This window comes from Erithacus rubecula (assembly GCF_903797595.1).
Source record: "Erithacus rubecula genome assembly, chromosome: 9".
In the NCBI taxonomy this organism is placed as follows: domain Eukaryota; kingdom Metazoa; phylum Chordata; class Aves; order Passeriformes; family Muscicapidae; genus Erithacus; species Erithacus rubecula.
In genome coordinates this window covers 27,855,747-27,872,204 of record NC_136660.1, presented here as the reverse complement: position 1 = coordinate 27,872,204, position 16,458 = coordinate 27,855,747, and the positions used below count along the sequence as shown (strand labels likewise).

Genomic DNA, 16,458 nt, shown 5'->3' with positions numbered 1-16,458 from the left:
GGTTTCTTCCTGTGTACTTTACACCACATATGCACAAAACCCAAGTTAATAATGACTCTGGGACTTTTTGAATGTCATTAATTAGGGGATAATAGTATTTGTCTTAAGAAATATACCGTAGTGTCTTAGAGTGACTTTATGATGCTTGCATATCCTCAGTTGTCTGTTGCTCTTGAATATTAAGCTCTGCAGCTTTAAGACTGGTTCCAGGAGTGAAGGGGGAGAGCAGAGGTGCAGAGTTTGTTATCAGAGACTGCCCTTGCTCCCCTGAATCCTTCACACAGACTGGGCTGTCTGCAGTGGACAACAGGAGAGAGCTCTCCTTTGCTTTTGGTTCGTTTTTCTGGCTAGCTGAAACAGAGAAGTTCCCTGGACTGTGGGTTTCGGTTTTGTTTTTTTTTTTTTTCTTTTTTCTTGGAATTGTTTGAACCTGCTCTATACTAAAAACCCAAAAAACACCAGGAGGCCACACCTGTGGCCCATCAGGCCTAGCCTGGGGTGCAGAATCTCCCAGTGCCAGAGGGACTGAAAACAGAGTAAGCCAGGCTGTAACCCATGAAAAAGACTCTTCTAAATCTATAATCTCTTTGGAACAGCAAAAAGTTTTACTGTTTAATATTGTTCATTTTGGTGCTGAGAAGTGCTTTACGTGTTAAATAAACAGGGTTTTTTGCCACTTCTCTCCAAGGAAATATTTTCCCTGCACCAGTTGGGGGAGGGACTGCTTAAATCTGTTTCCTAAAATAACTCCATTTGTGGAGACTGAAGGCATTCCCAGCCAGGGAAAGCAACTCCTGTTCTGTTCCCTGGGTCAGCCCTGTGCCCTCTCCCTGTCTGTCCGCCTTTTGGTGACTCCCACCCTGTTTGGCCCTTTTGCCCTAACCCCACCCTTGTGACACGCCCACGCCCCCTGGTAATTGGTCTCTGATGTTCTCCCCTCCCTGCTCATCCCATGTATTTAATCTAGACCCTGTACCTGGCCTTTTTTCTTTGAACCATGGATGGTGCACACGCATAGCTAAAACAAAATCTCTGTGAAACCCCTGCAAAGGCCCTTCCTGCTTCTTTACTAGCTATCACCCCAAACAACAACCAAATGCAATACCCATTCAAAAGTTTCCTCCCAAACTTACCCTAAACCAAGACACATAAGCAACACAACCCTGAAGAATTCTTGTTCTATCCTGAAATATATTTTTATTGCTGCAGTCCGAGTCTTCCTTCTGCAACACTTTTAGTTCAAAAGCCTGGCAAACAAGTTGGTGTTGAAAACAAGCATCTAGCAGTCTGCTAAAGCTAGAAAAGCACTGATCCCATAGCCAGACTTGGGAGGACTCACCATGCTGCAGTTGCTGTTGGCTGAAATGCACTTCTTGTCGTCGCACCACTGGCAGCCGTTGGTGTTGGCGGTGCAGCTGGCGCAATCCGCGTACCGGTAGCACCTGTCATCCGCAGCAGCTGCCACAAACAGACACACACGTCCCACAGCAGGAGGATAACCCACGGCTCAAACACTAACTCACTTTCTGCCACACCCTTCGTTGGAACTCTAGCCATTCAGAAGGGTTTAAGTTACTGTAGGAAATTAATTCTGTTCGGTTAATAGGATTTACTCCTTTAAAAATTCCTTTAGTAACGACTATATTTGAAGGTTCATGTGTCATATCAACTAAAGGAATATTCACTGATTTACAGCATGAAAACTCTCTTAGCTCAATGCAAAAAATTAAGAGTATGAAAAAGTTTTTTCAATTCTTTTTCCTTCACTCTTTTAGCATGGAAGAAAGATTCTCTTCAAATGTAGGATTCTATAAAAATACTAGATGGCTATGCAAGAAGACAAGATAAAAGTAGTAAATAAAGCAGTCTAAGACAGATATGAGCAACATATGGACATTTTAAATTTTTGCAAATTAATTTATAAACCTAATAATGACTTGTAAGTTAAAGCTCTGTCCTTCTACAAAATGCATTTGAAAAACAGTTAATATTATATTCTTAATAATGGGACTTAGACTAAAATTTAGGTTATGTAAAATCATTTAGGACAAATTATTACTTCTGTTTAAAGGAGGTAAAGGTATTAAAAATCATCATGATGCAAAATAGGAGAATTTGTATCATCTCCTACATTGATTACTGTGTTTAATTCCTGTTTGATTTGGCTCCTTTAGTTTCAGGTTCATGCAAGCTTAAAATACTCCTGCCAGGGAAGTCTTGTCATTTAAGAACTCATCTTTTGAAAACACTAAAATTTCTGCTTATCCTTTAATATTGACCATCAGCACTTTCTCAGATGATACTCTCAACCAAGTAACAACTGAGCCAAGTAACATAAAAGAATGTATGAAAAATTGGCTTTTGGAAAAAAATTACCACCTGAAACTGGAAGAATATGACAGCAATGAAACAGTGCTGCTCACACAACTTTTTCAGAACTGGAATTATACAGACCTCATCTCTTCCAAGTTGAGTTGTACTTTATTTCCACTGCAGCACCTGTACTTGTGAAACTGCTCTAACTTTTTTATTTTCCTTCAACCTGTCTGTGCTTTGTTTTGTTTGACTTTTACAAACACCTGTTGCAGTGATACATTTTTATAAGATCCACTTTTATCTGTATTACTTTTGAATTTAATGCCTCAAGATTTTCTCTTTTTCTATACAGATTTAATTTCCTAGACTGTAGATCTCTAAAAGTTCTGAAACTGTACAAAAGTCATTTTCCAGACAACTGTACCTGGATAATGTTATTTTATATCATGTACCTTTTGTTTTTCTGAGTTTGTGACTTTATAGCCAGTCTAGAAACAAGTAAAAGTCATCAGAAAAATGAAATGTCTTGAAGTGTTGATTAATAGCAGTGCTAGTAACTTTTCAACAAACATTAAACACAGACTGGCAGTTTAATTGTACAACAGTTTGTGCACACAGCACACAGCCAAAGTTTGGGAAGCAATTTTACACTGTGCTGAAAGGAAAGATGCACAGAAAAAATAGTAGGTTTGTGTAGCAGGGATAAATATTCTGTTCATGTGACATATAAAAACAACGCTTTCACAAGAAATTTATTTGTGACAAGCCAAAATGCTTGGGAATAGCTTGGAACAGTTATTCATAACAGTAAATTGCTGTTTCAAACAATACAGCCATCACAATGCCACAGAGAAATTCATATGACAAACTTGAACCCATCTGACACACTGCAAAGGGCTTGTTTGCCTCAGGTTTTTTCCCAGCTGTGCCTGTACTATATTCTTCTGTACAAATCCTCCTGTTTCATATCTGCTTCAAGCAGTGATGCTTTCCTCTCTTTTTGGTACATATGTATGGATATGGGAGTGCCACATGCCCATAGCACCAGGTACCACTTGCAGTGCCCATTTGTGCTCTCCCTGCTGTTCTGCTCTCCCTTAGCACCTTAAACTCGAGTTCTTTTGCATCTATTTCCCTCCATGTAAAATACAAAAGGATTCCACAACTGAATGATTTTTTTTTTTAATATTCTATATATCTCTTGCACTGAGTATTCTCACAGGGGAACACTCTTATCCAGTCACCACTTCCACATGGTTACTTCTTTGGGGGTTGCCCACCACCATCTCCTACACTCCATTACAAAGCTGACTAGAATTCACTTACCTGCTTTCTTGGGACATTTTGCTCTAAGAATATTATTAGCATGTCCAGATTCCCAAGATTCACAATGTTTCCTGTTCCACAGACACCTTATTCCTGGACGGGCATTTTTGCACAGCTCTTCATCTCTGAACGCTTCACAGTTGGGAGGCTTGTACACAAGGATGTCATTCAACAGAACACTTGAAAAACCCCCAAATATATACATGGACCTATTAGGAAAAAGAAAGGAAAATTAACTGCTATTGTAGACACCTTTTCTTGATTCCCTATCCATCTTGATATGCCATAAAAACCCACATAAAATTACAGAAAAAAAAAATTTATTCTTTCTCTAATAACGACTCTATCAGTGGTTGCTTTATTGATTACTTTTTCAATTTATTTCTCCATGGAAGTTAAGAGTAACAAAAAAATTGCTGAAAGCTCCCTGTGCTGTATTTACTATGGAGTGGCATATCCCAAATGCCTGGAAAAAATAATGAAGAGCTTTGGAAGAATGCACTCATTTCTGCAGTCAGATATTGAGAAGAGAGCATGAAATACTGGCCTGCAGAAAACAAGAACAATCTTTTCAAGACAAGCAGCAACAATTGGCAAGATGGATATTTCTTTTTGGTACCATTTCTGGTGCAGTAGCTGCTGGTACAGGAACTAAAAGACTAAATCTGAGTCCTCACTCCCTCATTAAAACTAAGAACAGTCTCAGGTGAAATACAGTAATAGAAAACCTCTATATCTGCTGGATGATATACTCCTACAGCAGAATTAATCACAGAGTTACCAATAGCAGAAGTCTGGAGAACGTCTTGTATTGAACTGTTTTGGTACCAAAAACCCCACCAAAAATACCACTAAGTTCTTTTTTTTTTTTTTTTTAAAAAAAAAGGATTTTGAATGTAATTCACAGAAAGTGAAAGTTCTCAAAGTATCAGACATAGCTAGATGGCAGAAAACACACAAATCATAATGAAAACCTATCTGCTGCTGAATTTATTAATTCCAAGCAATTTTGTCTTAAATCTGTTCATTGATTAATGTCAAGTGTTCTGTGTACATACTTACAATTTAGTGCTATTTTTGTGAAAAGCAGTCACACTCTTATTTGCAGTATTACTAATTATCTCATTTCTGACCTATACAGGATCCTTATATAGAGGATCCATAAGTTGCTCACAAATACTTAAGTACTGATTTTATTAGTGTGATGAATAATGTAGAAGAGGTACAATGATCTATAGCACTGCAACTTCAGATACTAGTCCAGTTGGCAACCAGCAAAACAAAAGCTGAAAAAATCCTGACTATTGTTTTCTATAACTTTTCCAACTTAATATCATCCAGTTGCTTGCAGGCCTTTCTTCCTTCAGATGATAAAGATGATAACTGTATCAGTTTCATCAAAATCTTTTTCCCAGCAAGATTTGGTTACATGGCTATTTTATGATTGTAGAAGAATGAAGAATACAGTATTCTCCCATCACACCTAAGTGAGGGTTACAGTTGGTAGCAAATATCAGATTCAGTGTAGCACTCAATACTGAGAAAACACCTCAGTACACTGGAATGTTCACCTCAAATGTCACTGAACAGATCCACAGTCTGGCAGACTGGGGATTAGCTGTACCTGATGAGCACCACTTCCCCTTTTAATAAATTACATCAGTTCTGTTATTGAACCATACTTTACTTAAGTGTGGTTTCTGCTACAGTTTTTTCCTTCAGAAAAATGGCAAGAAAATTTAAGAGACACTTCATTTACCCATTACTGACAACAGCAGTGTGACCAAATCTGTTGACATCTCGATGCAGATTAGGTTTTGGTAAAATCTTCCATTCATCACAAGCTGAAAGACAAAACACAAAGCATACATCAAATAATTTGAAAACTTTTCAGCAAAATAGATGTGAAATATATTTTAACTACTCAAGGATAAATCAACAGCTTTTAGATGTGTTTTTGAGAAGATGCTCCAAGAACCTGTCAGCAAAACTGATCTATCCCAACATTTATCAAGCCCACAGGACATTCATAGAAGAGTCACTTTATTACATGTACAGTTGTCTGCCTTCACAGCCAGTTTCAACACCCACAGCAAAAAGCCCTGCCATCACTGTTATCAAGGGATCAGTAATATTGCCCTCATGTTTACAAGCTCTCAAATTAGCTAAAGGGTTTCCATTTGTAAGTATTTCATGGAATATCTATGGCAGTGAACTTGGTTCTTTTCTTAAGTGTTTTAATAAAAGCTATCATTCCTCCAGCTGTGCAACCCATCTCATTATTCTCTTACTTTTGGTAACTTGATTTAAGTATGCTACTAATTACCTTCCACATACTTGAGAGGAATGTTGTATCAGGATATCCATGACAAATTAATTATTCAAGCATATTTCTTTTAGAAGTGCTGTAAACAAATGTGGTTTTGGTGTGGTTTAATTTTTCTTTCCTGACTAGGGCTTTAGTTCTTTAGAGCAATTAGACCTTTATTCATTATTTTGTACTTAAACTTTACTGACTTCATATATTCAAATCCCACAGTAATAGAAATAGGGAGCACCTACAGATTAAAATTTCAAGAAAATCCCTATAAAGTGGAGTAAGGAAAGTATTTTCCTACAGAGCAAGCAAAACATTCCTAGAATTTATCATCATTTCAGGTTTTTGAGACAGGTAGGGCAAACATTCAAGAAAACTGTAACCTTAATGTGAAAGTTTTCTCATTAAAAAAAACCCAAAAACCGCTATACACACAAAGATAAGAATTATATCCAAAGTTGAAAAGGAGCTGAAGGAAAAGAGGCCTCTCCAATTTCTTCCAAATAAAAGCATGGCTTTACACATACAGACACTTCATTTTAAGCCAGAGGCAAAGCTATCAACTTGGACACTAAGACAAAAAAATAAAAATAACCCTTTTGCTCATCCCACTCTGTATAATACAAAGAAGTAGAGAGAGGACTGCCTGTAGAAGCTGCAGAGTCAGAGTTAGTTACACAAGGAAGCAGAAGTGTCCTAAAAATATCAACAATTAGAAAAGGCAGCTGGCAGATAGCAAGACTGTTTGGAACACATCTGAAATCTGTTTACAGTCTTAATGCAAGAGAGGTTTTACACAATAGTGCTGAGTTCATTTACCTGTAAGATTCCAATGACAATCACATCTAAAGAAGGTATATATACTTAATATTAAAATTTGGGATAATTTATGCAAGTTACAGATATGGTTAAAAAGTAAGTATCACCATCAGACCACATATTTTTTAAAAGATTAAAAAAAACAAAAAAACAAACCACACCTTTTAAAAATCCCAAACCGCAAAAAAAATTATAATAGACTTAGAGATCACAACTGCCTGTTAAGATCACAAAAGGACTTTGCCCTGAAGATAAGCACAGAATGGGGCTGGCTCTGGGCCTGGCAAAGTCTGGGTAGCACATCCAGGGAAATGCATCCAGACAAAAACTCCCACAGTGACAAAGATCTGTCTCTCTCTATCTCAGTCTTGTTCCTCTCCCTCTCCCTCCCCTGCGTCTTTCCATCTCTCCCTCTCTCACATTTACTGTTAAATAAGATCTGTGCTATTGGCATGGGCATATGGTCTTTTTGCACCTTCATTTGGGTAGAGGCATCTCTCACTGATCAGATCATAACACCTCACTCCTCAGCTTAAAAAACCAGAAATGGAAATTAGAGAATCCAGGAGGAACAAATTGTCTTCCAGGCTGGTCTCGTTCCCACTGTCAGAACAGCTCAACTCCACCAGTGCTGCTGTTCTGGTACTTCTAATGTAGAAAATCATTTACAGCAGAAAATTATTGACAGCAGCACCTTGTGTAGTCAGCATCCTGCTAGCAAAGCACTCTGGAGCACCTCACACAAGGATGGGCTTGGCAGAGAGGAGGGGACAGGATGGCACAGCTACAGCAGCAACACCACTAAATCAACTCAGGCTTCCACCAAATCCCAGCCTGAGCCCATAAAGAGAGCCAGTGTGAGACTGTGGCTGTGATAAATAAATCAATTACACCTCTTTATAGTTTGGAAACAGAAAGTAAAAGCATATTATTACCAGAGCAATGCAGATGGTTCAAACTGCAATAATTTTGACATCAGGTAGTGATGATTTCAGATAAGAAATTCTTACTTCTTTTTCAACATATACTTTCTGTCACTATCACTGTTAACATTATGTTATCATAACACTATAGAAATATTAATGCACTTCATTTTTCACAATTGTTCTTTTCTTATTTTTCTCTGCTTAAATAGAGTGGTGAAAGTATGTACATGCCAGAGAGATGTTCCTGAAACCAAAAAGACCACAGTCCTAGGACACCAACCACCTACTTAATGATCATAAGTTTCTGATGAAGTTGGGAGTAGTATCAAATATAGAATTTGTGTATTACCCATATCTATCCATAATACTGGTATTTGATGCCTTCAGGGTATTTGATTTATGAAAGAGACTCAGACCAAGAGCAATATTATTTACTGGAAATAAGGGATCAACAGTCTAATCATGAATTCTAATTCAAGAAAATACTTGCATTTTAAAAGCAATAAAAACCAAGCCTTTTAACAACTGACCAGTAAAATCTTACTGTTATAACTGAAAATCCAGTTCTTGCTGCTCTTAAGTCACTGCACATTAACAGACACAGCACATGAGCGTGAGCTCATGTGCCTTTGATGGAAACAATTTAGCAAACCCACACTAAATTTCCATCTGATTTTAAAACTCACAGTAAATTTTCAATAGATCTGTGGAAGTGCTGACATTAATTTTCTTATTTTTACAAACATATACATTATGAATATAAATATATAGTCTTTCCTGTACTTAGAAATTTATTTTAGAAAATGTGGGATTTAACACCAAGGGAAGATCATAAAACCATAATAAAGGCTGGTTTTCAGATGAGGAATCCCTGAGGGCTGGAGATATAATAATTCCTTTCTTACTGATGGCATTTTTCAAACTGGCAGGTCTTTTCAATAGAGTACAAGAAAAAAAGAGGGAGGGAAGCTTATTACAAATAGCCTCCTCTCTTATCTCCTCCTAGTCTTCTCAATGACTATGAACACTGAACAGAGCACTGTGCAAGGATAATTCTTCTGCTCAGCTTTCAATTCCTGATGTGAGTTTCTCTGAATAGTTGATTAATACAAAATACAGATACCTAGTCAACTGGTTCCTGGTGTTTTTCAGTAAAGAATCAAATAGAATTCATCCCTGCTCATCATCATCAAACTTCTTTTGAACACCTTTAAGCACCCAAATTTCCAGACTTCACTGTATCATCATAAGAAAAAAAAATGACAAATGGCAAATGTACTATGATTTACAACATGATTTACCAATATTACAGCATTCTGTGTGTTGTGTGTATTATATTAAGTGTAATAATGATGGCAAACTCTGTGCAGTAAAGAATAAAGTATTTTCCTCCATAAAATGTTATGCCCTGAAGGCATTATGCTGATAGTAAGAGGAAGATACAGTATTAGTTATATCTGTTCTATCTGTAACCAGGTACAGCACACTGCACATGGAAGCACTTTCTGCCTTTAACAGAACCAGCTACTAAGCAGATAAATGATATTATTTATTCATTCCAAACTGATTAGCAGAATTTTTAGCCACTAGAAAGTACAAGGATCAATAAAGGGGGTTTTTTAAATTTTTATTTCTATTTCTAAGGCTTCTGATTTAAGAAGAAGCTGCACCACGTTATAACATTAAAAGAAGTTCTTTCATCCTCCTCCCTGGTGTAGATAAATGGTTACCAGATGATACAGAAGCAGCTCTGACAGTGAATTGCCAGTCACACACATTTCTGTGATGAAACACCACAGAAATGCACTGGATTTGAAGCAATCCAGCTGATGCTGGCAGAGAAAATCCCCACTTGAACTGTGGACAGGGTATTGCTCTCCAGAGCCCTCACTCCAACAGGTCAGGCCTCAGCACAATCTCATCCACAACCTGCTGGAAATATTGCATCACTGATATCAGAGAGGATGAGCTGGACATTTCACAGGAAAGTTCTCAATGCTGCAACTCATACACTGCTGGAAGGTATCCCAGTATGATTTTATAGGGAAAAAAAACAAAAAAAAACCAAAAAAAAAACAAAACAAAAAAAAAAAAAAACCAAAGCAAACAAACAAACACAAAAAACCCCCAGCAAACCCTAAACACAAAACAATCAAATAATTTCTAATCAACATTGTCATGTCAGTAAAATACTTGAACCTAGAATTTGATTTTAAAAATTTAACTAAGATTAGGCTTACCAAAATGAGACTGAGCAGAGAAAAAAAAAAAAAAACAGAAAAAATAGTATTGTTAAAAATAGGAAGCAAAAGTTGTTAAGACAGTCTTTAAAAAAGAGGCAACCAATATTTCATACTTCACCTCCAGGATCACATTTGCATTTTGGCACTGGCAGCCTGATTTAGTGAAAACCTCTTACTGCATACAGAGCTTTGTTTTAAGAGAAGGTATATGAAGCTACCTACTTGATGCTTACATTTATCAAATAATTTCTAAATTTCACATTATTTAAATAGATTTGAAATGCCAGTGTATTTATTCTGCTCAATCACACTGCAACACTTCAGTGCAGCTTTATCTGCTACATAGAATCCAGTGCCAGTTTATGCCTCTAATTTTCTCTTTACATATTTCTAATAATTACTAAGTTCATTTTTCTTTGCTAAAAGAGACAATGCTGGTTTACATCATATGGACACCACTATATTTCTGTCTGGTTCTGATTTGAGTCTGGACAACTAAACACTGAACATAATCAACTAAAACATTGTGAAAGTTATGTACTAGTAGAAAACTTATTTTCTGAGTCTTTCCACACTGCATAAATATTTTTGTTTAATCAGATCTCCTTACTCTCAGGAAAACACAATGGCAAGTACAAAACAGCATGAATTGAATTTAAACTATAGAACTAACATCTTCAATAGAGTCTATACTCATAACAGTGACTCCCCAAGCAATATAAAGAAATCAACAACCTTACTCTTTGCCATTAAAGGGAGCAATTAGTGCATTATATTATTATGGCTTTGCTCTTCTAATAGCACAGCAATATGGAGGTAATTGCTGTTACAGACTGCACCAAAACTGCATTTATAACTTAAGTGCTCAGGAACGCATAAAACTTAATCTTTCACAGGCACTGCTTTACATTTTCTTTGTGATGGCACACTGATAATCTATTTGTACCTCCAGAAACAGGGAGAACTGAAAAAATAGATGTGTTCATATTGGAAAAAAGAATTTACAGATATTTACTTCATTTTGTTAATGGCAAAGACTAGAAGTGAAACAATTTACTTTACAAGCAAACAATTTATGAATAAACAATTCATTTTATTACAAAATACAAGCATTATGTTTGATTACAAGTGGAGCTAAAGTCAATCTCATGAGATAATTTTGAATTTTTTTCCAAAAAAGGAGAATGTTTTTAAGCTTTGTTTGAATACCCTAGAAGAAAATTAATACTTCACATGCAATATTGTCTTTCATAAGCAATTAAATTTGCATACAATTTAATCCATAATAATAAACTGAAATCCAGACAGTAACAAAAGAAATATTGTGGAGTATATTATCAGTGTAAACATATGGGTTATTGCACTTCTCCCACAGATCCAAACAATGCAGAACTCCAACCACCACCAGGAGAAAGCACAGAAACAGCTGCCATGTTCCCAGGATTTCGGGTTTTGGCTTTCATGGATTCCCTGTCAATAATTCTCTGTACACATCAAGGGTATCCAGACACCTCAGCCACATTGCTCCAAATGGGGAACAAAAGCACAAAGACTGAGCACTTCTTAAACTCAAACTTAAGGAACTTAGGCATGCAGAGATACATTTTCTAACTGCACCATTTGACCCAAAACTAAAATAAATATCCTTACTCTTTAAAAAAAGCTTTTAATTGTATTTTTATAATGGTTTCAGTAGTTAGAATCTGTTTTAAACTCTGATTGGGTACGTCTAATTAATCTATTTTTATCTGCAAATTTTGCATGTGAATACTCATAAAATATAATCTAAATTACTTTTCTAAGACCTGATTGGAACAGAAATTTAAGTTTTAAGCATATGGGGCCCTTGTAAAGAAAAGCCATAACCAACATCATTTAGAAAACTGCAGGTCAACCACAGCATTCCCTACTATCCCCATTGCCAAGGTTCCTCTTTCAGATTAATGAAGCACTAACAACACAGTTGGAAAACACCTGACCTCTACAAAAGTGACCCTGTGTGGATCTTTAAGGGGCTTCCAAAGCAACCCAGGGACAAGCTGGTGGTAAAATATCAAAGCAGAATGGAAGTATACCAAGGCCAGATTTCTAAAGCTCTATTTTTAGTAATGCAACAGCAGTCTTCTCATCATATATTTACTGCTATATAAGTAAATACATCAAGCAATATTAAATTATGAAAATTATGGCACCATACCAGTTTTTATAATGTCTCCCCATCCCTGTGTCTTTACCTTTAACAAATATGCAGAAGGTATTTCAAATTACTGAACGGAGCTCTTGGCTCATAACACATTTAAATGTCTAAAATTTGTTATAGACTAAGCTCAGAACTTAGAGAGCAATGACTGGTTCAGATTTTCAGAAAAGCAGGGAAAAGGTAACTGTCCTAAGCTTGGTAAAATGAATTGCTCTCTGGAGATTCTTATCTCTGTGCCTGGGCTAGAGGAGTGTGGATTACCAAAGTGCTTTAGAAACCAACCTTTCAGAAAGCCAAGCTTGACTGAGATGAAGCCACATGAACAGTTATTCCACATTAATATGAAAAACAGTGTTTTCATGGGTAATAAAAGCTAAAGCAATCTATTCAGAGGACTATGTCACATATAATAAGAGAGATAATCAAAAGTATTCTCTAGTCCAACTTGAACATAAATAGCATAGGCTCTATCTCCAGGATTCAGCTGGTTTCCAGACAGCACCCATTTTTTACAACACAAGGCATAATACTCCATCACTTGCAAGGTATCTAGGAAAAGTGATGCTGATAGCATCATATATTTTTTCTTCCAAGCATTGTTCAAAAACTCATGGTACAAAGTAAATAAGATTCTGAAATATACCTATTGAGTAATTATTTAATTCTTCATAAAATATGTCAAGTTTTCTGAAAAATATGTTCTTATCAAATGTGAGCTGTGAGATTCGTTTTTAAGTTGGTGAAATGAATATTACAGAAGAATAAGTCTGACTCAAATCAATCTTCATAAATTCCATTTCTTAAAATGAATTGCTATATCCAAAGAGTAATTACTACATACACTTCTTTTGTACTTCATCAGTTTCATAACATATAAAGTATATGACTTGCAAGAGAATACAAATACAAAATTAAATATTACAACTAACCAGGCAAGCCAAAATATTGTTCTACTTTAAAAAAAAAAAAAAAAAGGTATAAAATATTTTTATGAATGATGATAAAAAAAACTACTGGTGCATGAAAGTCAGAAAGTTACATTAATTCTGATCTTATGACTCACACTATGAATCAGTAAGTGCATATTCTACAAATAAATGTAGACCAATAAATAATATTATGCTCCAAAATGAGGAAGGAACTCTGTTTCATTAAACATCAAATCCACATGTAAACTGAAGTGAGAACAAAATCAATAGCTCACACCATCAGATGCCTATGAGAAGCTATGGAATATACAATACAGGGATAGGAAAAAATGCAACTGTTTTGCTAAGGTATTATTTGCACACCCATTAAAACTGGCAGGAAATAACACATACATGTCCTATGTACTGAAATTAGTCATTATTTTATCTTTCCCAAAGCACAGACATTGCATTGATATCTACAGTGAATGCCATAAAAAGCCATTAACGAGTCCTAAAACAAGGATCATGTCTCAGCCTCTTCTACACTGCAGGCAGCTGATAAACACTTGCCAAAAGTAGATCCAGGCAATATCCAGAGTCTGTTCTCACCAGGAGCATGCATGAGTCCATTTTCCAGGCTTCTCTGAGACATCTCCCATTTTTTGGCTCCCAGGACAAGTGACTGTGCTTTTTGGCCCCAGTGTTAGCTGTATGATTATATTTAAAGCCCATGCATAAAATATGAACATCAACATCAGGCAAGGGAAAAGATATTTATGGTAAGAACAGCAGGGGCACAAGATAGGAAAAAGATTATGGACTCATTCAATTCTCTTCTATTTATAGACCCTGCAATCCTATAGGGAGGCTTTTCCAAAAGTGTACAGCTCAAAGGGTTGGAACCACTCACCAGAATGAAAGCTGACACCCACCTAGTCTTGTCTTATCAATTTTCCTCCAAACTGTATTCTTATCATATATTTACAAACAACAATCTTTTCTGCTCTCAGCCACACTTCTGTGAAATTAAATCTATCACATCCTTTTACCATCTCCTAAAGGCTCCTCATGCTTCACTCAGCCTTAATACCACTTGACATGTAAAGCCTTTTTTGAGTTTGTCTTCCTTAAAATAGTGTTGCCAAAATACTAAAAATATCCAGGGCCTTGAGAATGGCATAGATGCTGCTATGCCTTGCCCCACAAACCAAAATCTTCAGACAAAATGGAAAAAAAATCTGTAAAATTTATTAATAACTTAAAGGTATTTGGGATCAAAATTTTAAAGAATCACATTAGCTGGACTTCAGAAAGCAAAATTGTATTTAAAACTAAAATGAGGAAAAAAAACCAATACAATACATACCTATATCATATGCAAGAAAGTCAGCAGAAAAACATTTTGCACCATTGCTCAGGGAAGTATCATTATGAGTGTTTCCACCAAAAATGAGCATAGCTCCATTGATTAGGACAGCTGAATGAAGGTATCTTGCAAAGCCACTCTCTTTCAAAATAGTCCTACAAAACATAACAAATACATACTAATACATGAAAAACTGCATGAGGGCATCAAGAAAATTTGTACATGAAAGCAACCAAAACAAGAAAAATAGTAAACTATAGCTATTACTCAGCAAACACAATGACATTTAATCAGATGTTTCTGGGATTATCCATTTTCTCATGATACAAAAAATATGCATTTATTTAAAATATCACACTTTTTGTTAAAATACAACAGTTTGCCACACAATGTAGCTGAAATTAATTTTAACACATTTACATTCTTCAAAACAGATTACTGATATGGTAAATTTTACTCAAAACTGAATGAAATAGTATTAATAGCATTCATTCATAGTATTAATACTATGAGGATTCATGATTCATAGTATTAATTCCTATTCATACATATCCTTAGCCATGTTCATTTTTTGCTCAATAAATGTAATAAAAAATTATTTAGAAGGCTAAAATAATCTTTAAACCATTCTAAATATTGCAAAAGGAAAAACATTTTTTTTTTTTCCTAATTAATTGAACACTCAGACCTGGAAAATAAATGATAGAAAGCATTCTAGGTATGATAAAAACACTTGCACTGCTTCATAAACTTATTCAGACTGGTAAACTCAAACATAGTAAACTTCAGTGCTAAAAACAAAACTGCCCAGGCACATGGAGGCTTTGATCTCCCTCTTTATTCACTTTAGCCTCTGTGTGTGTGGTCTGCTTTGTGCTTTGTGCCAATGGCACAGCCCCAGCAGTAGCCAAGAGCTATCAATGCCACAGTTTGAAAGTGGCAGATGTGAGGCCAGTAGAAAGAACAGAATACAAACTTGATTCAATCTCAGCAAATAAATCTTACCAAGGAAGAGAGTAACCATTTGTGGGTTTTGCCAGATGAATTAGTTAAGCAGACCAGCTGTAGACATGTTTGTGAAGAGCTGATTAGATCACCAGTACAAAATACCTTTTACTTTTTCCTAATAACCTTTCATTGTCTCAGCAATCTAAGTTTACAAGTTTAGAGTCTCATTTTCATTTATGTTACTGCACACTGCTCAAGTCTACAATTAAACTGTTAGTCATTTGTTTCCTGTTACAAAATGACTCAACAATATTTCCTTATGATTGAATAATACTGTCTCTCTTGAATCACTCCTATATTTGTTGAGTATTTTTACATCATCATCATGTTTGAGGGAGATAGTTTAAAGTAAATCTCATTTTTCTTACATAATAGCATAAATCAATCAACAAACTTGAAATATTTTAAGTTATAAAAGATTGCATATTTAAACAAGTTGAAAGGAAGGTATCAAACCTGAATTCTCATATAATTATTGAAATAAATTCCCCCCTAGCCCTAGAAAGTAACATCAAAAGAAATATCAAAGACTAAATGAAAATAAATGAGCTTTTTTATTGCTTAAAAATGTGACAATTCCTCCAATCCACTTACATACCCACACGCTTTTGACCCCCTTTTTTTTTGGCCTATTAAGCAACTTACTTTTCTCTTGTGTATTTCTGATTAACATACTTTGAAAACAGAGCACCACATAAGTGTGTTTTTCTAACCACAAATTGGCTTGATACAGAATACTTATGGTACTCCCAGATAAATGTGGTATGTGGGATCAACACAGAAAATCAAAACTACATGGAAGTAGAACAAGACATCATTAGAAGTTATTTTCAACTGGCAACGGAGGAATTCTGCTGCTATGACCTGAAAGAATTATAACATCCTAAGAACATGTTATCTTTGCCCATTTGGACTATAGATACCTTTCTGTCTTTTGCTTCTCCAGTTTTCTACCCCCTATTGCCTAATTTGCACTAACTGCTATACACAAGGCTCTGCCTTGATGATCCTGCCTTGCAGCTGTCT

General features: G+C 35.7%; 1 protein-coding gene across 4 annotated transcripts in view; it reads right to left on the bottom strand.

The window, feature by feature from the left end:
• ATRNL1 (attractin like 1) overlaps positions 1–16,458 on the bottom strand; it is a 431,800-nt gene that overhangs the window by 339,369 nt on the left and 75,973 nt on the right. For all 4 annotated transcript variants that reach the window (XM_079312937.1, XM_079312939.1, XM_079312938.1 and 1 more), the window contains exons 10-13: positions 14,425–14,579; positions 5,402–5,486; positions 3,643–3,851; positions 1,340–1,458 (exon numbers count right to left, since the gene is read on the bottom strand). In XM_079312937.1, the coding sequence (XP_079169063.1) occupies positions 1,340–1,458; positions 3,643–3,851; positions 5,402–5,486; positions 14,425–14,579 (568 nt within the window). The remainder of the gene's footprint in view (positions 1–1,339; positions 1,459–3,642; positions 3,852–5,401; positions 5,487–14,424; positions 14,580–16,458) is intronic.